Here is a 26,191-nt window from a genome sequence, read left to right as displayed (position 1 = left end):
AATGACTTCCTGTATGGTTGTCCTTCACTTCCGTTTTAGCCACGTTTCATTTTATTATTAACAACCGTCGAAGAAGAGAAGTAACGAAAAGGATTGCTAGCAAAACTGGGAAAAGCAAGGCGTGATGGAGCCGACAAGGACAGACGAAATCGTGGGGCTATGGAGCTACCTCCGCTCTGTAAGAACACGTGTGGGAGTCTCTGTTACAAGCCTGGATATCCATCTCACCGATGTGATGTATTGAGGCCCTCAGTTTTCGTTCACATCTTCTCGTACAACTCTTCTCATAAATCCAAATTTAAAAGGGTATCGTTTGAGCAACATGGACATACCTGTACGAATAACAACTCATGTCTTAATCAGCCAGATATCGCTTATGATCAGTACGAAATTCATTACAATGTTTGGGTCTCGCTAAATAGTCTGTCAACTGTTATTGTTAAAACAATAAGATTAAAGAGGTTTCTGATTCACAGAAATAATGACACTCACCATATACTTTTAAACTGTTATCTCGAACCTCCCCAAAAATGCAAAAATAATGTATTTTTTAGTCTTATATGAAACTATCCAAACATTCGTACCAGACCACTGGGCTAACGTTGTTTAGAACTTTTCTTCAATAAGATAAAGAAGAAGATATGGTATGTCTAGAAAGGCATATGCACAACTTATTGTTCAAATAATAAATTGTCAGGAAACTTTTAATGTCTTCAAGCATGACACAAAGTTAACCCATCTCAGGCTATCGGGTGAATATAGCTATTTCGGACACTGATACTTTATGATAAGATGTTCATTTGCTTCCCAAATATATGTGTATTGTTTCTTTTCACCGCCCTAATGGACTCCTTCGTAATGAATCTCCTCATGAATTCCCTCCCAGTAGCATATAATGAATCACCACTCCCTCAACTGCAGTAGGTGTTAGCAGTAGCAAGTACAAATGAATTATATTCAACTTTGTAGATAATTTGGTTTTAAAAGGGGCAGGCTGCCTTTCGTTACCAGAAGACGTCAAAGTTAGACCCACTTTCAGTCTCAGACTTTTACAATTGTGCATCTGATAGATGTAAACCCAGTGTAACCCCTGAACAAAATGCCAGCCGCACAAAACACTCAGTTGAGAGTCACGCTGAAAATATATGTTAGGTCAATGACACAATGTATACATATGTTCCTATTACAAGGGTTTGATAAGACAGGAAATGTGTAGTATAACTATACTGGAAATTCCCTGTTGAATATTTTCAGTTATAGAACCTTTTTGATGCTCTCTTGAATTGACAACATATATTTTATTTCTCATTCATGTTATTGACCATGTTTCAAGTAAGGATAATGACATTTGTGATCTCATGATGCTATGACTGTGTTGACTGAGTTTGTGTAATATGTTGAATGTCATTACTTAGTTTTTTGTCCTTGATTAAGCATGTTGAACAAGGTTTACATGTATTTGTATTTTGTCTCTACATTTGTTACAGGTGTTAAATTGGGATTACTCTCCCTTAGTATATTACAGATTCTAGTGTATTCTTGGGTTGCTGGGGCGGTGTGGTAGTCTAGTGGTTAAAGCGTTGGCTCGTTACGCCGAAGACCCGGGTTCGAATCCCCACATGGGTACAATGTGTGAAGCCCATTTCTGGTGTTCCCCGCCGTGATGTTGCTTGAATATTGCTAAAAGCGGCGTAAAACCAAAACTCAGTCAGACTCAGTCTTGGGTTGCTTCCCATTGCTTCGGATTCGAACCTACGCTCTCAGATTGAGGCACCTACTCACCAGCACGCAAAGTCAGTTATCTTACCCACCCAGCCACGATGGCTTTCACAAGTCTTAACTACTGAGAATCCAGGTCACGTTTTTATGTACCGCACTGACAAGTGTAATTGGCATGGCTGAAATGTATGAATACACAATGAATATTATATACAGATAACTTAGGTTCCAGAGTCCTTGTAGTCTTTGCTGGTATGAATGAGGGAACTGACATAAGTTAATGTATATCTTGAGGGTTTTGACAAGGACATCTCAACTTCTGTACTCAGTTTTAAACATTGATAAGTCTGAACAAGAGATATTACAGAAGTGGAATGTACAGGTTATACCACCTGGGGCTCCTTTCACAAAGCATCCTTTACTAAAGTTAACCTTAACTCCCATTCTTTTACATTGCACTAATGTTACCTTACTGACTTACGATCACATCAGTGCTTTTTCAAAGGAGGTCCAGATCTTGGTCTTCTCAAAGACCGTACCAGGGGTAGAAATAACTGTAAAATTGATAGTGTACTCCGGTACAGTGGCACATGTAAAGTCACTTGCCCTGATAATTTTTCCACTATACCGACCGTTTTCTTGCTGATTTTTTAAATAAACAACATAATTAACATTTGAAACTCAACTGGACACCGGTACAGTGTGATATACAAATTTGCTTGCCCGACAGAAAAAAACACTGGATTGGACGTCGGGCAATGGGTTATTTCCACCCCTGCGTACAATATCAGACTGCAAGGTGTAGGGATATGGCCTGTAGGTGGCAGGGTGGAGATTGTCATGACCTGGTGATGATATATATAGGTTGAGCATTTTGATGAAAGTGATGACCTCTGGAGGTTCAGGGTCAGAAAATATCCCCGGCACTTCATACTGACAAGGGAACAAGATGGATAGGCTCATTGTAAATGTAAAATAAAACATCAATCAAGTGTCATTGTGGCAAATTGATTTTATGTAAAGTAATGTCCAGTTGTAACGAACTCCAAAGGATCACTAATTCTAGTTTGTAATAACTGTAGATCATTATGTGTGTTTCAGCTGAAATATACACCACGGAGCTGGGACAAACAAAACATGTTCTTACATAGTTTACTGTGATATCTTTTGTGTCCAGTTGATTCAAAGATGTGTTTTAAAGAGGATTTAATGACTTCTCGCTGGTATTTCAGATTGACTGGTCCGAGCGTTGGCTGTGGTGTTTGGGAGGGTTCCACGTGGTGTGTGCCCTGATGACCTACCTGACCCGACAAGGGGGCCCTGTTCAAGCTGCATACTTTGTGGTTCTGTGTGAGTACAGTGTAATAGTAATAGTAATAGTCCGCTTATATGGCGCTCATATCCAGGCACATTGCCTGCTCACGGTGCTACGTACATGACTATCCCCGGTCGTAGGACACTATCATACTTTTGATACTTTTTCAACTACCTGGGGAGCATACAGCCATGCTGCCTGTTGGGCGCAATGAATTAAACACTCACGTTGCCAGCACATCCTCACCGGTACCCATTTTACAGCTGGGTGAACTGAGACAATGTGGATCTAAGTATCTTGTCCAAGGATACTATGCAAATGTGCCCACCTCGGGACCCGAACCTAGGTACCTCCACTGGGGTTCGAACCCAGGCTTTCAGCGTGATAGGCAGATGCCTTACCACTGCACTACAGTGCTCCAATGTAGGGCTGGGGCTGCTCCTGCAGATACACATACCACATTTATAGAGATTTTACTATTCCACTGTGTCAGGGAGGAGATTCTGAAAACAACATTAATTCTTCTCCATACTATATGATACTACTAGTTATACTACTACTAATAATGAATTTACATAGCGCATTAATCCATGCTCAGTGCATGCTCTAAGCACACATATGGGTGGGTATTGAGAGTCATTCTAGATAGGCAGTTTTAAATAAGTAGGTTTTTAGCTGAGATTGGAAGGAGGCAAGAGTTGAAGACTGTCTGTGATTGAGCAGGAGATTGTTCCATTCCTTTGCTGTATTGTAAGCAAAGGGACATTGCTGACCCGCAGTCTGAAATTAAACATGTACTTGTTGCAAATAGGGAAAGGTTTCACAAAAAGTTATCTCTTAAGTCCTCTTTTATAGCACATTCCATCAAAGGTATCAAGTACACAAGTACTTAGACAATACACTCACTGTATTTAAAAGTAGAACTATGTTACCTTTAGATTTATCCCTGCTAAATTAAATATGGAACCAAATATACAGAACAGCAAAAGAAACGCAAGTTTTGGAAAAACGAAATTTCATGAAGGTAAGCGTTCATGTTTATTGAACGTTCATGGTAAACTGACGTAATGATCCCAGATGAGATGATGTCATGCAATTTGACGTCCATACGTAACCATTCTCACAAACACACCAACAGTGCAGCAAAACCATAATTTTAGCATGTGCAGCAACGGTTCTGGATGGAAAGCATGCATTTCACTGATGAGGTATTCCTTATAAAGGTTTGTGTCAAAAACAGTTCAGTATTGATGCTAGGAGGTGTACATGCCACATCAAACGATACCTAGACTAATGGCTGAGCAGAGGGGAATGGCCATTGGAAAGTTGCACGGAGGTAGCTCTGCATCCCTGTAGCTAGACAACTGGGCTCTTCTTACCTCCATTACATGACTTGCTCAACTTCATCAGCAAACCGGGTTTGCTGCTGATCGTCCCCGTATCGGACGGCAACGAGTGACAACTCATACGCAAGATCGGTTCAGCCGGGTCACTTATCTAAGGAACCGATCTCAAGCAGCAACAGTAACAGCAGCCTTAGTTCTTGGGTCAAGGGGAGCAGTGTCCAGCGATACAATTAGGCATCGTCTTCGTGCTGCTGGAATCCACTGCCGAAGGCCATATGTGGGGACAATTTTGGCACGTCAACAACGCCAGCGACGTTTGCAGCCCTCACACAGCCAGGGTGTCGATGGATTATCTTGCTCAGAACAACATTAACATCTTTTAGACAGCCACTCACACTTGCACAATTGGAATAGAGATTGGTGTTTGAGCGGAACCAATTACCTCAGGCATTCTTTCAGACTCTACTAAACTCAATGAGGCCACGTTGCACGTCCTGTGTGCAAGCTCAAGGTGGCTATACACGCTACTAAAGAGACTGTCACTTTTCGTGTTCAGGGGTATCTCCATTTGACGGACTGTGATCAATTTGAACTTATTGCAATTCAATGTCAACAGCAACTTTCAGTTGTTAAATTGACAGTGTTTTCTATAGAATACATAATTAGACATGAGTTTGGTTGTCTTCTATTCAAAAACTTGACAAAAAGCTAAACTTGCGTTTCTTTTGCTGTTCAGTATGATTTTGCAGTTGTTAAAATATTTCAAGCCCATTCATTTCAAGATTTGCAGGATGGCATGAATGTTTGCCCCTAACAATGAGCCCATTTTAAGCCTACTAATGGAATAGTATAAATAAATTATTTTGATTGTTTGGTAACAATGTTGGTTTGAATTTCTGCATTCCTGACATTGATGAACATGATGTCAGTTGGGAGATAGTTATGAAGTTTTCTGATGATGACTTAGTCTTGTTAATGGCTCATCACCTTTGGAAATGAAATTTTTGGGCCCTGAATTAAAATCAGTTATGACAGAAAAGCCTGAAAGCATATAATTTATGTATTGACATTGGCAATACAACAGGTTATGGGTGAATGAATAATTGACAAGTAATTCCTTGGCATGCAATTTGCTAACCAAGCTATATTATTGGTGTAAGATCACGCCACATGGGACATGTTTGTCAAAATGAGTCTACGTGTCTAAAAATACATGACAAATTCCACATTAATAACATTAATGAAGAAACATATTCGTTGGCCATGAAAAATCCAGTCAAGTTTGTGTTATGTACATATAATGTCATAGCATATATCAGCCAATCAGATTGTAGCACATCCTCACATTTACTTTGCAAAACTACTTGATGACAACTGTTTAAGTAGTTACTTGTCCACACTTGTCAAGGTTTGATTTTCCAACATTTGGCAAATGTCTCGCCAGTGTGGCTTTCCTAAAAGATTGATATGAATGCATCATGATACATATGGATATGTGATACATACGGAAATACTGTTTATTGAGAGTAAAAGCCTGAATCCTTCGAAGACTCCAATTACCTGAGCATTAATATAATTATGCCTGTCTGGCACTGAGCTTTAATGAAATTAAAGAGGACTGGTTTGCTCAGAGTCAGCATATTGTGCCTGCACGCCTACACACCTAGTATGTGTAATAAACCTGCTAAAGTAATTTTCATTCCACCAGGGGCGATGGGGTAGCTAAAAGCTGTGTAAAAGCAAACTCACTCACTCGCTCAGTTCATTCCACCAAATTTATTTCATTTTGAAGTTGGTTCTCTGTGACTTGTGAGTCTGTAGAGTGTTTAAAACACTGATTTGTTAAAGATTGAGAAAACAAGGAGCCTAAAGACACCTTTTCAAAAAAACATTGAGGTCTGCTTTGAGAGATAGTTATTTAGGCCGGTACTGAAGAAAAACGAATTCCTTTCAGAAATTGTGCCTATCAAGTGCATCATCATTAAATAGAATGATTAAATACTAAATACACATAAGATTAATACCAGTGTAGGAAAGATGAAGAAAATCTAGCCTGTCCACAGGACTGGCAGGTCAAATGTTTTACCAGTCCGGCCAAAATCTAGCCTGTCCTCCAAATATAAATAAAACAGCTTCGGCAGTAAATATTCAAAAAGGTTATAATCATTATATATATGTCATTGGTTTGCTAAAATTGACCCAACATGAGGACGGACTAGATATTTTTTAACCCGTCCTCCACAAAATTCACCCGTCTCGGATGTTGGGACGGGCTATCTTTCCTACACTGTTAATACACTTTGAAAATACACCCAAAATTGTCACTGAAGTACAATGCATAGCAATGACAATATATGACAAACATATCACAAATAGGACTCACAAAATGTCTTTTTAAAACAATTGTAAAAAGGATACAAAGATGATGTTATGCAAGTTAAGTGTCATCCCTGGTCTACATTATCATGTATGACTGGAAGTATTGTAACCATGGTAACACATAAACCCTATCGGTAAGACAAATGAAACTGTTATCTCATGTAATTGTTTATATATTGTTTGTACCGGTACATGTACATTATCATTGTCCTTTTCAGTGATGTTGGTATACTTTGCTGAAAATCTGAATACAATTGCTGCTGAGAAGTGGAAGTAAGTGGAAATATTACTGTTATGATACAATGCATGTAATTATCGTGGAATACAAGTGTCCCTTGCTGCCATTAAATATTGAGCAACTGATATGTTTGGGTTAAGGTTTACTGTTGTTTCCAGACATACAGATCATAAGGGAAGACATAATGGTTACACAACACCAAATGTTTTCCCATAGACTTCTAAAGTAAACCTTATATTTTTTTTAAATTATCCAGGCTATCAACAGCCATCCCATGTACACATGGGTACAATCAGGCCTTTAAACTACAATACAACACAATTTCTGGCCAAATTGTCTGGCTCATTTTCTGAGCACAGGAAGCGGAACACATCAACCCCAGTTCCGCACCAAATGTCACCTATTTGAAAATATCTGTAGACACAATGAGCATAAGTCATGGTGATAAAAATGACAGCACTAAATACTTAAAATTGTGGTCAGTTTTAATTACTGCATGGATGTACTTTTAAAAAGCATAAACATCTTACACTAATTCATCCAATCACAGCTGTCACAAGTCTCTGTCTCTTCAGTGGCTTACATACGGTGCTCTCTCAGGGACCATGCGATTTTGATTTAGTGTAGTGGAACCTATAGGATTGTATGGTCAGGCTCATTTAGTATGTCATCAATACCCGAAGGAGAGGATCACTGTTGGATTGGTTAGTTCAGAGCCTGTTATACACAGGACACTGTCATGTACCTGATATATTACTGAGTGTGGTGTTAGAGGGCACCATTAAATGGGTTTTTTAATATTTCTGTAGAAATGTGATGTTTTGTTAGTAAAACTAAGTTTTATTAAGTGATATTTTGTGTACACATGTCCACAGTTTGGCATAATAACTACAATTAAAACATAAAACCCTGCCATCTTTCTCAGCTTAGGGTACATCATCTAAACACAGCATTCACACAGTTTGACATCCTCTAACCTGGACAAGGTACACCTTGTACAATATTAGGATCAAATGTTTAGTTTTGTATTATCTCCCTTTGATTAGGTCTCACATCTTGCTGAGAAAAATTCAGATTTTTCAAAGTTTCTCTTATTTGCTGACTACATATTCTAAATGTCTTCAGATTACTTGTGACTCTTGGTCATTGGTCCTTGAATTACAATACGACCCTCTTGTTCTGAACAAAAGGGATTCCCTTACCCAATCCTTCTGATACTAGATCCATGAATTTAAGTATCAGTATGAAGCTCTGCACATTGTTGGAGTTTGGATCTTTTAAATGATGACTATAACAATATTTAAACAATACATAGCATTGTGAGTTTATGGTTTCTGAAACAATGTGTTAGTAAATAAATACATTGTCACACATAAAGTAGCTTATTTATGATAATCCTTTTCAGTAATTGTTGCATACTGTGTCTAGATGTTTACAGCATCAGTAAAATTGTTCATTCTATATTTTCTTTGCAGACAGTTTTCAAAACAGCAATACTTTGACAGTGGTGGACTCTTCATATCTGTAGTGTACTCTGTCCCTCTGCTGATCAACTGTCTCGTTATTGTGGTAAGTGGGCTGATAATGTGTCTTGTCATTGTTGTAAGTGGGGCTGGTCAACTAGTTTGTGATGGTGGTAAGTTGGTTGATGAACTGTCTTGTCATTGTGGTAAGTGGGTTGATCAACTGACTTGTCATTGTGGTAAGTGGGGCTGGTCAACTGTCTTGTCATTGTGGTAAGTGGGGCTGGTCAACTGTCTTGTCATTGTGGTAAGTGGGCTGATAATGTGTCTTGTCATTGTTGTAAGTGGGGCTGGTCAACTAGCTTGTCATTGTGGTAATTGGGGCTGGTCAACTGTCTCGTTATTGTGGTAAGTGGGCTGATAATGTGTCTTGTCATTGTTGTAAGTGGGGCTGGTCAACTAGTTTGTGATGGTGGTAAGTTGGTTGATGAACTGTCTTGTCATTGTGGTATGTGGGTTGATAATGTGTCTTGTCATTGTGGTAAGTGGGGCTGGTCAACTGTCTTTTCATTGTGGTAAGTGGGGCTGGTCAACTGTCTTGTCATTGTGGTAAGTGGGCTGATAATGTGTCTTGTCATTGTTGTAAGTGGGGCTGGTCAACTAGCTTGTCATTGTGGTAATTGGGGCTGGTCAACTGTCTCGTTATTGTGGTAAGTGGGCTGATAATGTGTCTTGTCATTGTGGTATGTGGGTTGATAAACTGTCTTTTCATTGTGGTAAGTGGGGCTGGTCAACTGTCTTGTCATTGTGGTATGTGGGTTGATGAACTGTCTTGTCATTGTCTTGTCAATTTTCCGGACTCCACCAAAAAAGTTGTTTAAGAAACTATCATCATTGAAAACACAAAAGTTGTTATCTGTCGCGGCGGGTTGAAACCGCAGAAACGGAACAGCCAGTCATGGCAGGGGAAAACTCAAAATCTATTCCGGGAGACCTGTCGGTTCCTTGTCCGTCGTAGTGTCATAGTCACGACTTAAAGGGATGACAAGGGGTGCCACAGTTGCCTGTTGTAAGCCATCCCGAGACCAGTAACCTTGTTCAATGACGTTAGGTACCTTGATGACACAGTTTTGCCAAGTTTCAGTCATGATTTTGTTAAAGGTCACATGCAACGTAAAACACAACTTTGCAGATTCTGATACCTTTCGGTATGGACTTACCGAAACAAATCGTCAAAAATGCAAATTCAACTTATAAAGTTGAAAAATAACGCGATGAAAAAAAACACGTGAAATCGGAGTTCAAACGATTCACTAATTTTCCCCGACTTTCTCGGGGGAAAACTGAATTTCAACAGCTGGGCTGCAGCTCATAGCTTGCGTCAAGAGCAGTGAAATAGGTTTCTTGAGCTTGGAAGCGGGTTGTCTGGTGAATACTTCGGTGAAGGCTTTGGTGTGAGCTATTTTTCTAATGTTTTGTTGATATCTCACAGGTAGCGAGCTTTTTATATGTTATGACAGTAAATTAACTGTTTATATAATTTAATTTGTCTATTTCACCACACGTTCTTCTAACCGAGTCTCTTTCTCAGTTCAATACTTAAAAGCAATGTCATTATTTAGCGTTGACAGAATTTCTAACTGTGATATAGATATGTCGTTGTGTCACAGAAACTCAATGTCTTGTTTTATTGACACCTGTGTGTCTGCCTGCCTGTCTGCTAATGACAATATTCAATACACAGCTGCTATACTGACCACATGCAATTTGAACTTAACACCAATCAGGCTATACACCATAAACAAAATGCATTGATTTATGGGCCGAAGTTCGATCTCTGTCACATTATGTAATTACACAGACAGGCAGGTGTGATACTTGAACACATGACATGTTATGATGTCTGTTGATTGCAAAATGTTATACACAAAAATGAGCATGTATTTACAAAACCCAACATCTCTATATATACATACACAATGAGCCGTGAGGGCATCTGCAAATGAACCAGCCGTTACACTTGAGTGCACACCCACCCGCTCTGACTGGGTTCAGTATCCCGGCTGCTTTGTTTCTTGGGAAGTAAACCCAAGTACACAATATTGCACTTTTGATTTGCGATTGTACGCTTATAATTTTGTTTATATGTTTTTTCATAACCAGCAATGTATATTATATGTCATGAATAAGTGATAATTGTGTTTTAATTATGTTTGATTTTTTGGTTGCATGTGACCTTTAAGGGATTCCTTAACACATGGAATTTATTAATGGCATAAAATGGTTTGCCCCTTTCGGCTTCAGCACAGAAAAAATCGTACACTTTAATCATCAACTGTTTCACGTCAGCATTCAACTTCATTTTTCATCAGGCATGTGTATCCCGTGCACGACGAGAAAGTGGCTGTTCCGTTTCTGCGGTATCACCCCGCCGCGACAGATAACAACTTTTGCGTTTCAATGATGATAGTTTCTTAAACAACTTTTTTGGTGGAGTCCTGAAAATTTTCAAATATAAGACAGCTGTTGGGTATTAGTAAATGATAAACATGTGTACTATTTATATTTATGTGGCAACTTTGTACAATGATAAAATTTACAATTCATCGGTCCATTTCTGACTCAAACGGACTGTAGTCAACTGTCTTGTCATTGTGGTAAGTGGGGCTGATCAACTAGCTTGTGATGGTGGTAAGTGGGTTGATGAACTGTCTTGTCATTGTGGTAGGTTGGGATGGTCAACTAGCTTGTCATTGTGGTAAGTGGAGCTAGTCAACTGTCTTGTCATTGTGGTAAGTTGGGCTGGTCAACTAGTTTGTCATTGTGGTAAGTGGGGCTGGTCAACTGTCTTGTCATTGTGGTAAGTGGGGCTGGTCAACTAGCTTGTCATTGTGGTAAGTGGGGCTGGTCAACTGTCTTGTCATTGTGGTAAGTTGGGCTGGTCAACTGTCTTGTCATTGTGGTAAGTGGGGCTGGTCAACTGACTTGTCATTGTGGTAAGTTGGGCTGGTCAACTAGCTTGTCATTGTGGTAAGTTGGGCTGGTCAACTGTCTTGTCATTGTGTTAAGTGGGGCTGGTCAACTGTTGTCATTGTGGTAAGTTGGGCTGGTCAACTGTCTTGTCATTGTGGTAAGTGGAGCTGTTCAACTAGCTTGTACATTGTGGTAAGTGGGCAGGTCAACTGTCTTGTCATTGTGGTAAGTGGGGCTAGTCAACTGTCTTGTCATTGTGGTAAGTGGGGCTGGTCAACTGGCTTGTCATTGTGGTAAGTGGGCTGATCAACTGTCTTGTCATTGTGGTAAGTGGGCAGGTCAACTGGCTTGTCATTGTGGTAAATGGGGTTAGTCCACTTCCTTGTCATTGTGGTATGTGGGGCTAGTCAACTGTCTTGTCATTGTGGTAAGTGGGGTAGGTCAACTGGCTTGTCATTGTGGTAAGTGGGGCTTGTCAACTAGCTTGTCACTGTGGTAAGTGAGCAGGTCAACTGGCTTGTCATTGTGGTAAGTGGGGTTGGTCCACTTCCTTGTCATTGTGGTAAGTGGGGCTAGTCAACTAGCTTGTCATTGTAGTAAGTGGAGCTGTTCAACTAGCTTGTAAATTGTGGTAAGTGGGCTGGTCAACTGACTTGTCATTGTAGTACATAGAGTTGTTCATCTGTCTTATCGTAAGTGGGGGCTGATCAACTGGCTTGTCATTGTGGTTAGCGGCAGGTCAACTGACTTGTCATTGTGGTAAGCGGGCTGGTCAACTGTCTTGTTATAATGATGAATGTATAAGGAGATGGTTACTGTTGTAGATAATGTGGCTGCTGATGACAGGGACCATGATGGTGAAGATGAAGAAGATGAAACTGAAACAACAGGCCAGGAACAAACAGAAAGCAGAGGCAAAGAAGGAAGAGGAGAAGACTATAGAAGAGAAGAAAGATGACTAAGTGGAACCTGTGACCAGAGTCATTTACGTGACATCTGGGTGTTTCTTATTGGTGATATGCATGTCTCCTTCTGACCCTGCTTCATCATCCAATGGCATGAGACAGAGCAACAAGATTGGGGTCATGACTCACGGACACGAAGGTGGTCTGTGGAGGATTTATATGACATCCAGACATCTTCTGTGGACCTTGTAACCCTGACCTTGTGACTTAGTAACAAGGCTACATTACCCAATTGATCCTTTGACATGGGAAGAGATGCTGTGATGTGAGAGGGTGACTGCCTTTTTCTCACCTACACATGCGAGTTACCTGCTCATATCTTCAGTGGTGACATGTACAATGACATATACAGAACCTTCTCAGATTAAAGGAACAATACTTGTTGATCACTACACAGGTGGCACAGATCCATTGTGTAATGTGTATTTTGTACTCTGTGATGCAACACTGGACACTTGTTGTGAGGAGCATGATGGAGGGATAATATCCACATGCAGGGAGTTCATTGAGGGAATTATTGTATGTTTTTCAAAGACATTTCCTATTTAATGCCTGGTTGACTTATTGCATTGTGTTTGATACTGAGTGCAGCTTACTGCAATGATACTGAATTATGGAAATGTGTGTGGGTGTATGAGTTACTCTTATGAATATGTGAGAGGGAATGCAGACATTGCACAGATGTTGGGCGAGTGTGAGTGTATATGCGATATGTGGGTTGTACAGTGTTGGAGCTACTTATCAGAGTGGTGATTGTGTCCTTCCTGCAAGGGACCACCCTGATATCAGGCACCTGTATATTGTGTTGGGTATCACAGTTGTTTACATCAATAAATTATACAAGTTATTGTAGTTGTATATTACTTTTTTGCCAGTTCCAAGAATACTGTCTCTTCATTCGGTTTCAAAGCTGACTAAGATCATCATCAGGGTCAATTTCCCTTCTACCTGCCTGTGTCAGGACGTGGCAGTGTGAGAATAACAACTATATAGAGTGTGCAGTTGCATATGTAGCTCAACATTTCAACCTGACTGTTTTTTTGTTGTTAAGTGTTTTGGTTGGTTGGGTTGGGGTGTTTGATTTAGCTCTAATCTGTTCTTACTTAACAGACAGACAGACTGACAGACGGGTTTATTTAATAAATGTGGCCATGAGGCCTTTAGTACAAAATGAGGATTTGGATTAAAGTTTTACAGAGCGCATGGACATGATTTTGTTTACAAAAATTGCTTGACGGAGTATGAGGTGAGGTGAGGTGAAATTGGGTTTAACGTCGTGCTTGAGAATATTTCGCCCATATGACGACGTGCATGCGCGTGTATGGGTGGCTGCTTGTACTAGCCCAGACCTAAGCTGGTTCTATAGTGCTAGCCCACTGAGATACCTTGCCGCAGTGAAGCATGAATACCCCACTCCGACACATTATACTGACTCCTAGCCGACCAGTCCTTGTTGTACCCATTAATGCCGAGCGCCAGTCAGGGACCAACAAGTACCATATTTTAACGTCTTTTGGTATGACGCGGTCGGGGATCGAATCCGCGACCTTCCGCTCTCCGGGCGGACACTCTAACCACTACACCATGGAGGCGGTCTGACGGAGTATGATATTATGGTTCCTAGTATTTTAGAAGATGTACAAATGTTGGTTTTTGGGGTTCATAATATAGTTATTCAGTTTGTAGTGGGTCCTTACCGCTGCATATAAAGGACAGTTCCTTAACACATGATGCTCATCTTTTGGTACACTTTTACAATGATCACACATAGCTACACTAATGTCATTGTCTTTAGATCTTCTATACGAAACTATTTTCAGATTGGTGGAGCCGCATCAAAATTTTGTTAAACCTCTGCGCAGATGTAACGTAGAGAGTGCATTCAAGTACAATTGTTGGGTGTACGATAACCAACGTTACAAAATTTTAAGTGACGTGCTTTTTCTATTCCATGGCAGATAACCGTTCCCCAAATTTCTGCTCCATATGATAATATCGGTTGGATTTTACAATCAAAGATTTTGAAAAATATATCGAACAGAATTGTCATATATCTGTACATGAATTTATTAATAGGAAATAAGGCTCTCTGTGCTTGCTTACTCAAAACATCACAAGCTTTTGTGAATGCATTTCTACAAGATAACGTTAATCCCAAATACTTATAATAGGAGACAGTTTTTATATTCTCTGTTCCAATGGACCATTTTTCTCTTTTAAAAACACTATTTTGTCTTACTTTGTAAAGTTGAAATCCCACTATAACAATCTTTCTCTGTAGGTTCTGACGTTATCCGCAAACAGAAGAATTGACAGTCCATTTATAGTTCATCAATAAAAGCGCCACTATACTGTTTATGATGTCGTTAACTAGTTCATCAATGTACGTAATAAATCTGGAGATAAGATTCAACAACTCCAGTGATTGTTAAAGACGTTACATCTAACAGCTGCTTTTGCATGAGTACTCATTGAACGTAAAGCTAATATTACCATGTAGGCCATTATTGAGAAGTATATATAATGCACGTGCATTCCGGGAAAGAGAAACAGAGCAAATGAATGCCACACCATACTGTCACTTTGGAAAGCTCAACCCCTGCCCTTGCGATCGTTCAAAAAATTAAACGGCTATTGAAACGCATAGCATGCCAAGGCTCACGTCTGCACAACGTCATGAGGCCATTGGGATGGTCCGTTGGGGAATGTCTCAACGACAAGTGGCTGCACATTTCCACTGCCACCGGAACACCATTTCTACACTGGTGAGACGCTACAAGAACACAAATGACGTCATCGATCGGCCACGTTCTTGACGTCCACGTGTAACAACGCCAAGACAGGACATATGGATAAGGGTGACCCATCTTCGCCACAGGTTTCAGACTGCAGTGATGACTGCCCGAACCATCACAGGACTTCGCTGTATCCACCCCAACACAGTTCGACAACGTTTACGTCATCACGGGATCAGACCACGACCTTCCGCCATACGGCCTATCCTGACACAACGTCATCGACAAGCTTGCCGAATGTGGTGCCGAAATCATGTCTGCAGACCCTTGTTTTGGTGGAGAAATGTTGTTTTTACAGATGAGTCCAGGTTTAACATTTCCCATAGTGATGGACGTCAACGTGTCTATAGACGCGTGGGAGAACGTTATGCACAGGCCTGTGTCTTGGAGAGGAATCGCTTTGGTGGTGGTTCCGTGATGATTTGGGGTGGAATAACAGCACGCCAAAGAACTCCTTTGGTGATTGTTCAGGGCCACTTAACTGGTGTGGGCTACAGGGATCAGATTCTTCGACCTGTGGCAATTCCTTTTCTGCAACGTTGTGGCCCTGGGTTAACATTCCATCAGGACAATGCCCGCCCTCATACGGCAAGGGTTGCTATGGATTTCTTACAACACCACAACGGCGACTTACTGCCTTGGCCTGCAAATGCACCGGATCTCTCCCCGATAGAGTATGTTTGGGACGAGATGGATAGACGTTTACGCCGTCTTCCTCATCCGCCAGAAAACGTCCTTGACCTTGCAACATAACTTGAGAGAATCTGGTGTGACATCCCACAAGCCTTCCTTGCACGTTTGATAGGCTCCATGCGTCGTCGATGCACTGCTGTTCTCAATGCCGATGGTGGACATACCCGTTATTGAGCTTGTGACATGGTCGTTTGACCCCTGTCCCGCTTGTGGACTCGTGACGTCATTGTGATTGACTTTTCAATTGAAATTCTCCCGACTTGTTATGGTCTCATGATCCCCCATGAAAGTTTATATGTACCTTTGACATTGTTATCGTACTTATCAACTGGGATAATATTTTGACAATGCACAGTTTCGTTATGTGGCTAGTATATAAATGGCTGACATATATGGATGTTTGTAATACAATTCTTTATACTTGTATGAATAGCCCTATACTAAGAGCCACTTAGTTGCGTATGAGCGATCATCACCGTCTCTGTGGTGTAGTGGTTAGAGCTTAAAGTCAGTGATCTGTCCCTGACAAAAAGATGATATTCACCTGACCAGTGTACACGATCTCAAGGTGCACAAATGAATCATCTTGCTAACAGTTATGAAAGTCATGGTCACAATAAAGTCACCCACAGACTAACGCTTAGTCCCTGAATATATGTTACTTTGATAGTAACAAATAAACCCATTTAATTTGAAAAGGAGCCCCAGCGAGTTAGGAGATTCAGGAACCCGAACCTGGGAAATCTAGACTTGCTTCATTTAGGGCTTTATCATTGCAGGGAGGGCTAGGCGGTAGAGAAAATAATGTGGCTCAGGGACTGTGAGACAGACCAAGTCACTCATTACAGCATAAAATAGATCCATAAAGTGCTTGCTTATTCATGAACGCCGCACTCAACCCTATGACCGTTGTTTACAAATAATGGGGTCAGGTCAGACATTCCTTGATACACATCACCCAACTCAGTTGCTGCTATTACAAAGAATATGTTGGTTTTCTCGCCCATGTAAATACCGACATCTATAAAGGAGCCCCAGTAAGATGGGGATTCACCTTACGAACAAACATACCGATATCTATAACACTGCATGTGGAAAAAAAAGCCATTGTTCGTTTTTGTAATGCGACCCGCCTTTTCCATTAATATTATGAAGGCTCTCTGTGGGTAATAACTGAGCCATAACTGCGTGGTGTCACAGCTGTGCATAATATCCAGACCGTGAACAAAAATATGACCTTAATACCCATGCACCGTTTATCTGAAGATATCTTTTTCATGAACCAGAATAGCCAGAAATAATATAGCGCAAGTAACTCTGTTACGAAAAAGGTACAGTCTTGCAATTTGAACCTCTCCTAACAGCGACAAATGATGATGATCAGTTTAAGGATGCGGCGTACCCTGGCTGTAGCTGTGATAGTAAGTATATTATATCAGTATTTTATTGATGTGGTCAGCCGGATGAACGATGGATGCAGTACAAACACCCGTTCGTCATAAAACTATGTGCTATGACTCAATATCCAATTTGTTTCCTAATCACTGTTCATCATAGATTTTATTGTAAAACTTGAAAGGTCGTTTTTATTTTGCTTTAAATTTAACTTAAGTGTTAGAATACACCTTTCTTACCTGTCACCATGTGTGTATAGGTTCTGTAGAAAAGACCATCTAACGCGAACCCCCTAACGTTTGTGTGTATTGAAAAGCGTCTGTATTTTGTTCTGCATGGTCGTATACTGAATATACGCGTTCGTGGTCTAGTGAAGAAAACGTCCACACGGACAGCAGAACAGCAGTGGTTCAAGCGCCTAGCGGCGTTATACTTAACCGTGATAATTATGCAGCGTTTGTGATCAGCACGGTTTACAAGATGGCGTGCAACTCTGACCTCAATCAGAACAATGGGGAAGCATTTGAGATGGGTAGCAAACATTACAGTTCCGTTGGTACTATTTCACTTACATCGATTAGGTTTGAGTTATATTGTGAAAGAGGACACCATCGTTAAGACCTGTGGGTAACCATTCCTTTCAAGATTCCGTTGCTGACTCTTCCGGCGTCGTCAACGAGTACCACAACGTCAGATTCTACGACTGAGGCATCGCTGATGCAGCCCCTAGACATTTCCCGTGCGGAGACTGTAGCCTTGCCCGAGGATACCAGTGAAGTGACGGACCTTGGTGCTGTCACCTGCTTCCATAGATCTGCAAGTTCTGCAGTGGACATCAGGTGTCCGACGTGATCCATCTTGTCTGTTAATCCTAGCTTCGCTGGATTTACATTGTTGAAGATGCTTGGGAATCTTGGTAAATTTATGTTTCCTTTTATTCTTCAGGGTCGTAGGTAACCCGGGGGGGTAAGGGGGCAGTTGCCCCCCCCCCCAACCCCAACCCCCTAGAATAATTTTACAGATCATTTTGTGTACATCAAAGTCTTGATATAACACACTTTTGAGTGTCATATACCCTCAGCACAATGACGCAAAGATTGCGGGCAGCCCATCTGACAGATGATCGGTACCAGAATGATACACCTATTTACATATGATTACAACAACCATTAATAAATAAAATAAGGAATCCAGGGCAATGACATAGACTACCCGGAACCCTATAAACTGAAGGCATGTCGTGCAATACCTAATGATAATTAACAAACAAAAGACTTAATTATAAAAAAGCATTGCATTCAATCTACATGACTCCATAATATTGAACAAACCTGAAGATATTATGTATATGATGTACATTTCACATGCAATTTCTGGACTGTCAACTGAATTAATATTACAACTATATTGTATATTAATACTTAAAGTGAACAAAACAGTTGTTTTGCATATATACAGATATATCCAAACACATTTCTAAAGTTCAGTTTATAACATTATGTACAGATGTTACAATTTTGAACAACGAAACTTTTTAAAAACATGAAAAAATTGGTCAAACGTAGCATAAAACAATAATATTTTATACAAAATTGGAGATTACACAAATGGAGTCATTTTACCTTCAGAAAGCAGGAAATTGCATCTGAGAGCATCTAATTAAAACATCCAGGGAGAGCATGCACCGGGATCCCTTAGATCATCGGCCTCGAACGTGGATAGTGGATAGATATTTTGTAGTGGAAGTTGGTATATTTTGAGGTAGGTGCTGGAAGGCTTTATGGTAGAAACAATGCTTTTCTATTTCCATTTTGCTGTAGCAGCTGTGTTCCACGTTTGTATAGTACCGGCAGTTCTATTTTGAAAACAGCAATAACTAGTTCCTTGATTGTAAAAGGAATACAAATGAGCTTTCGTGTCAGAAAGATAAGTAATGCCACTTCGATAACATCACAGTGATATGTAAAGCATCTGAAAGCCAATTTTATGATTGATGATCGGACATGAATGAGAGCTTTTCACTGAATCGGACCTTATCTTCTAAAAAAGCTTTTAAATTTTGGCCAAGGGATAGACTAGTGGTTAAAGCAGTCCCGGGTTCTATTACCCAAATGGGTACATTGTGGTGTCCCCCGCTGGATATTAAAGCAATACAACTAAAAAACACGTAAAAACGTATTCACTCACTCGCTCGCTTTCAGATTTTCACTTGTACTACGTGCCCAGTATTGCTGCCCTCAGCTACGCCACAACGCCGTGGTACAAGGTCACGGTGACCTGCAGTGGTCAGAATCAGATCACAGGGACAAGGACTATAAAAGTAGCCATTCATGTAGCAGGTATGTAATTCTTCCAACTTGTCTTTAACATATCGCGATATCAACGAAAACTAAATGCTTATTTTATGACAGTGTTACTTTAATTGTTATTAATCTCCTGTCCTATTTTGGCACTGATTAATTTCATGGTTGATAGATCATAAATTGTATATGATTTTTATAGACGTATTGTAAGTATCTTTTTATTATATCATACACTGCTATCAAGAAGAAACGTCCACACCTGTTGCGTGACAATTGCACTGTAAGCCAGTAAACAGAACGATGATGACTTCAATATGCATTGGGGCGGTGTGGAAGCCTAATGGTTAAAGCGTTGGCTCGTCACGCCGAAGACCCGGGTTCGAATCCCCACATGGGCACAATGTGTGAAGCCCATTTCTGGTGTCCCCCGCCTTGATGTTGCTGGAATATTGCTAAAAGTGGCGTAAAACCAAACTCTGTCAGTCAGTCAGTCAGTCAATATGCTTTACACTCATATATAAATCTATCCCATGCTACTTGTTTCAGAAACCGTTATGATGCCAACGACACTGCAGCCCGAACTACCATAAACCATATATATTCAAATTCACACTTTTATTTCCTTTTTAAATTTACTTACGCATTACATCAAAGCTATTACTACCAATTCGCAGATGTATTTACCAAACACATAAGCTATAGCTGTTCATTATAGCCTTGGTTTAGTGATCATATGTTTATTATGTCTTGGATAGGTCAGAAAATCGATGAAGTAAGCCCCGGTTTGTAGCTCTAAGGCCATACTGTGCATGTACATGTAAAAGCTTGAAACGCCCTGGTTACTTTTTAAGAACATATAACGTTACTATGGAAGTCTAAGGGAAAACATTTGTGCAACCTTGAAGCGATGTGCCTACGGTTTGAGCTTGTTGACTTCAGCTCGCAAGAGCCAAGGTACGTGCAACATCAGTGTAACCTGATGTTTGTAAGGATGTGTTTAAGTTTGTTGCTAGGTTGCCTATAATTGTTTCATCTTTAGGGTACAGAAATATCCACAAAGTGTGAATTTAATGAACATATCAACGAGGGCTTCTCGCTCTTGCCTATCAATAATCACAAAAACACGTTTCGCTGACCATCAAAATATTATCATAATCCCAGCTTCCTCTAATTACTTCATACTTATGATGGGCGGTGGGGTAGCCTAATGGTTAAAGTGTCCGCCTGTCAAGCCGCAGCCCCGGGTTCGATTCCCCACATGAATAACGTACAATGTGTGAAGTCCATTTCTGGTGTCCCCCGTCGTGATATTGCTGGAACTTTGCTCAAAGCGGCGTAAAACCATACTCACTCATAATTACGAGGACATATTTAGAATAATTAGTATTTTTACAAATTAAAATCAAAATGTATTCCCAAAGATAATGTTCGTGACATACAGTTCATATATTTAATGTATCTGGTATCAGCTCTCTCGATGTAGTATTACATAATCAATTAACTGCTATCCTTATCTTACACAGCGCATGAATGTCGGCTGCAAGAATATTGTGTGATGTAACAACTCTTGTGTAATCCGTTCGAATTGCCGAACTGCTGACAATGTATTTGTAACATGCCTTCGCTTGTGAATAAATCAAAACTGCTGATATTTTCCATACTCAACACCCACCCGTTTTGTAATCTCCATTTATAGAATTCACTAGGGACAGATGATATCATTCTTACTGGCATCGTAGAACATAAAGTTGTAAATATTCAGTTATTTGATATCAATAGAACATCGATTGTTACAGAGTAGTCTGAATTTGAACTATTGTGATCTTGGCAACGTGAGATTTGTCAACCCTGAAAATGACATCGTGTCTAGAATCTCCCTTCTGCCCTCCACATACAGCAGTTACTTCCCATGACAAACAAAGGTCAAGGCTAACATTAAGCGGAAATGACGACATCGATGACACCACACCGCCAACCACAGTGACCCTTGTACTTCTTGGGGAAGACTTTGCTGGTGGCTCGGCAACATACACGGTGGTCGTGACAGTGTTAGACAACAACGACAACACCGACACAGAGCGTCGGCAATTACATCTACACTGTGTTTAGTAGTGTACAGTAGTACATACATAATGGAATCCACAAAATAATGACACAATGATTCACTGATTACAATAATGAAATTCGTGTTGTGTGATTTTTTTGTGTATTCTTAACATATCGGGAAGCCTCTTGATAATTTGTTTACATGCATACCCCGGTTAACATAACTGGAACCACTGTGTACATACAATGAGGCTACAAGCTTTATGTTAGCAGCAATACAAGTAGAGTAACCACAACAGCTCACTACCTTAACCAGGGTAACCAAATCCACTTCAAATAACTACCCTATTTTCACCAACTACTTGTTTTTTCGTAATGAATTATGTATGCTGCCCCTTTCATTTGTCCCTTGACTGGCTGAATGCCCACTAAGACTAGCCTTAAATATCAACACAAGTATATACATACGGTTTGTCCTGGCTTCAATCGATCCGTATGCAAAGTACCAAGGATGTGAATTTATCCAAACGAGGGGGACGAGCTGGCCAGTCATCTAAAGGCCGGTCCAGAGTTATGTTCCTTGTTTGTGCCAGGACTTTGGAGGATGCTTCTGGTCATCACCATACTCACTGGCTCCAAGAAACAGATTTCCTTCTGTATCAGACAGATACTCATATATAGGTAGCCAGCATTTTGTCGGTGTTGTGGGGCGGTTGGGTTGTCTAATGATTAAAGACCCACGCCGAAGACCTGGGTTCGATTCACCAAAAGGGTACAATGTGTCAAACCCATTTCTGGTGTCCCCCGCCGTGATGTTGTTGGAATATTGCTCAAAGCGGCGTAAATCCAAACTCAGTCAGTCAGTCAGAGCGTCGACAACTACATCTACACTGTGTTTAGTAGTGTTCAGTAGTACATACATAATGGAATCCACAAAATGATGGCACAATGATGAATTGATTACAATAATGAAATTCGTGTTGTGTTATTATTTTGTGGATTTCCTTATGTATCAGACAGATACTGTTACTCATATATAGGTAGCCAGCATTTTGTCGGTGTTGTGGGGCGGTTGGGTAGTCTAATGATTAAAGACCCACGCCGAAGACCTGGGTTCGATTCACCAAAAGGGTACAATGTGTCAAACCCATTTCTGGTGTCCCCCGACCTGATGTTGCGGGAATATTGTAAATGCTGCTTAAAACTGAAAACTCACTCACTCACTCATTCGGTGTTCTATGTGAGCTATGGTGCCTATAAAGGTTGCAATTTAGACACCTTTAGTCTATCTTAGTTATTTCATTGGGGCCTCGTCGAATACGAATCTACACGTTATGGGTATCCATTTACAGGCATTACCATTCCCATTCGCGCAACCTATACTACGACAGCAACTGCAAACGTTACAACATTGACGGGCATGGAGGAACATTCTCCACAAATATTCCTTCCTGCATAATGCCATTGTTTACGTTTAAACTAGCAGTAGTTATAGTTGTAGGAGTAGCAGCAACACCAGTAGGTGGTAGCAGTAGTAGTTGTAATAATAGTAGCTGTTGTTGTTGTTGTGGTAGTAGTAGATGAAATAGTTATAGTAGTGACAGTAGCAACATCAACATTTGTCGTAGTAGTTATAGTTGTAAGAGTAGCAGCAGCAACAGTAGTAGTAGTAGCGTTAGCAGAGGTAATAGTAGTAATTGTATTAGTAGCAGCGGCAGAAGTAGTAGTAACAATAGCAACAGTGGCAGTAGTAGTAGTAGTAGTAGTAGTAGTAGTAGTAGTAGTAGTAGTAGTAGTAGTAGTAGTAGTAGTAGTAGTAGTTGTTGTTGTTGTTGTTGTTGTAACAGCAGCAGTGGTAGCAGTAGTCGTAGTAATAGTGGTTTGTCTGTGGGTTAGCCTAACACTCAGCAAAATCCCGGTCTGTGAATAATCCAAAAGAATGGTGCCATGAAGCAGATGTGACTTATGTGACGCAATGCACTACATACGACAAACTATTTACATTTGAAATGGCATTACAGATACGATCTCAGGTGACAATCGCGGCAGAAAGCTACACTCATTTCACTTCGCTTTTACTAAACAAAAAGCTGCAACACATGTTTATACCATTATTGCTTTGGCATTATATAGAAAAGATTATATTGTTCCAAGATTGGCTGTCGTTCGTTAACTAACAGCTGACTATTTAAAGCACGGATCATAACAAATGACTTGGGACTCAAATATGATCATAACTGTTACACGATGTCCTTCTAACAACAGCTAGGTTCACAAATGAAATGCCCGACCTGACAGCTGGCCTGTTGTAATCTCTGGCATTAAAGCGAGTTATTTGGTAAGCCGTTCAAGCAGAAAATTAAAACTTACCTCCGTCATTAGTTCCACTTAACTAAGGACACATAATGTGTAGTTTCAACTAACCCACATGTTCCGAACCACAATCCTAACATTCTGTTAATTGCAAGGTAGCTCTTTTTCCCCCTCGAGGAGGTTAGTGAACAACTGCCTGAATATTATAATTGAATACACGCAATTACTGTTGATATATCGTACATTGCAAGTTTGAACAGGGTATTGTGAACTTTCATTAATAAAATGATCTTAAGAAATCATGTCTGAAGAATATTTCAAAATAAGAATATAATTTAATTCGGCTGTAAATATTTATTTCATGAACGATCACATAAGTAAACCTTTGTGTCATATTACACAACAACAGGGATCGAAAACCAATGTAAACAGCAAATACCATATAGCATTGTTGATAGCAACAGGCTGCTTTCATAAACATTATTTATACCTGTCATCACACTGCGTGTGAAAGAAACTCTATTTGTTAGCTTCGGAGTGACGCATGGGGACTCTCAGTGTAAACACGTTGATAAAAACCTTGTCACTGTACATTCAAATACTTTTACAAATCCCAACAGTCGTAAATATGTGTGTTTGTATAGCTCCGTAAGAGGGAATTGACATGATTTGTCTGTATGCCTTGTCCACTCAAGCGTGCGTTGGTGACACAAAAGCGTTAATCATTTAAAGAGATCGTAGGATATATTGCACATTAACCACATATAGTAGTATAGGCAATAACATATGTCGCAGAAGGAACTTCAGCTTACATGTACTGACAACACGGTGGGGTATACTGGGACGGTTTGTCCGTGTTATACAATGACGGCTTAGTACGACCACCGAGTGCATCTGGCAAGTGGGCATATCCATACGCATGAGAAGAAACGTCAATTGACGTTGACGTCATTTTGAAAATTACATATAATACGACCTGATTAATCATCGAACAATTGAAGAAATACTTGATTTAAACTTGCAATAAAATATATATGACCCGTGAAGATCTGGGTTAGAATTGGTCTTCAGCAATCCATGTGATGGCTGATATACAGACAAACTTTATGGATAAACAACTTCGGTAGATGCGACGTTTCGATACAGATTCTTGTATCGTTGTCAAGCAAGTATGAGTAAGGTAGATAACAGGTGACTATATATGCAGTAAATAATTAACTAAAACAACAAGGACGTGAATTGGGATGTACAGTAACAATATGATGACAAGGGATTATATGTAGAAGCCAATAGGGGTTTACGGGTGTTGTACAAGTAATACAACCAATTATGGTTGGTTGAATTATTGCTGAGTGCGGCAAAATGAAGTATATGGTAGGAATATCAAGATACATTTGATATAAAGGAGAAAAAGAAAGTTTATACCGAAAATAATGCAAAAGGAGAACATATACATGATGGATTACAAATGGATTTATACAGATGAGGGGGTTGATTTGCAGTGTGAGTACATCGCTGATAGTTGTGATTAAGGATGATATGAAGACAGATGGACAACGTGAGAAAAGGGTCACTGTTGACTGACCTTGGTTAGATGGTGGTATACACTAAATTATCTTCCATATATATGTTCTCCTTGTGCATAACGTTGTGAATCATTTACTTGATAACGGTGTTCACCGAAACGTTGCACGTATTACAATGAAGAAGTCAATCCACACAACTTGTTCTTCCTTATCACATCAACTTAAAGTGATAAAAAGTAAGTATCAAGCCGTAAAGTTATAGTAATGATGATACTTGTTAATGATAGTAAAGTTAGAAACTATAGTTATAAAATAATTTATGTTAGTTCAGTAAAATATGATAGTAACGCCCATTATGATAGTATGTTATTAGAGTAGGATTAAAATGGAAGCGCCATGTTTATTGTATCTATAGTTGTCAGGAATGTATAGTATGCCAGATATGCTGAATACCATTCAGTTGGTCGTTGAACTTAAGTATTCACTCAGTGATCGTGTATAAGAAATTAACGATAATCATGTCCAGATTTTCCCATTTTGCAATTTCGATACAGCCCAAGGAATTATCTAATGTACTAATCATGCAGCCTGACGTGCGGAATCCGTGAAAGCAAACGTATTGAACACTAAGTGTGTCCTGAAAGTGAGAAACTCTATGGTTGGACGTCTCGGCCTATAAAGTGATCATTCTATTGACGCTTGCAATGAAGTGAAATCTCCCG

At 40.0% G+C, this 26,191-nt stretch overlaps 1 protein-coding gene and 1 long non-coding RNA gene across 3 annotated transcripts; both read left to right on the top strand.

Annotated features, from left to right (window-relative positions):
* The first annotated feature begins 14 nt into the window (after positions 1-14).
* On the top strand, positions 15-13,245 carry LOC124257415 (transmembrane protein 18-like). 2 transcript variants are annotated; one of them, XR_006893264.1, is made up of 6 exons: positions 15-178; positions 2,952-3,069; positions 6,978-7,032; positions 8,473-8,566; positions 12,258-12,722; positions 12,796-13,245. XR_006893264.1 is itself a non-coding variant. In XM_046691462.1 (5 exons), exons 1-5 carry the CDS (start codon positions 125-127, stop codon positions 12,393-12,395), a joined length of 459 nt encoding a protein of 152 aa, XP_046547418.1. In that variant the 5' UTR covers positions 15-124; the 3' UTR covers positions 12,396-13,245. The 2 variants fall into 2 exon arrangements, 1 of the variants encoding a protein (XP_046547418.1); XM_046691462.1 differs by having other exon boundaries at positions 12,258-13,245.
* A 3,882-nt stretch (positions 13,246-17,127) lies between these two features.
* On the top strand, positions 17,128-20,431 carry LOC124257399. Its single transcript, XR_006893258.1, has 4 exons — positions 17,128-17,307; positions 17,927-18,197; positions 19,483-19,620; positions 20,131-20,431. It is a non-coding gene; the product is annotated as an uncharacterized LOC124257399 (long non-coding RNA).
* The last annotated feature ends 5,760 nt before the right edge of the window (positions 20,432-26,191 follow it).

Source organism: Haliotis rubra, unplaced genomic scaffold, assembly GCF_003918875.1.
Source record: "Haliotis rubra isolate DU_JTF1 unplaced genomic scaffold, ASM391887v1 Scf66, whole genome shotgun sequence".
In the NCBI taxonomy this organism is placed as follows: Eukaryota; Metazoa; Mollusca; class Gastropoda; order Lepetellida; family Haliotidae; genus Haliotis; species Haliotis rubra.
This window is presented reverse-complemented; position numbering and strand designations above follow the sequence as displayed.

Coding starts and splice junctions, on each gene's coding strand:
- LOC124257415 (XM_046691462.1), top strand. CDS start 125: ATGGAGCCGACAAGGACAGACGAAATCGTGGGGCTATGGAGCTACCTC. Junction 179..2,951: donor TATGGAGCTACCTCCGCTCT/GTAAGAACACGT, acceptor CTGGTATTTCAG/ATTGACTGGTCCGAGCGTTG. Junction 3,070..6,977: donor TGCATACTTTGTGGTTCTGT/GTGAGTACAGTG, acceptor TGTCCTTTTCAG/TGATGTTGGTATACTTTGCT.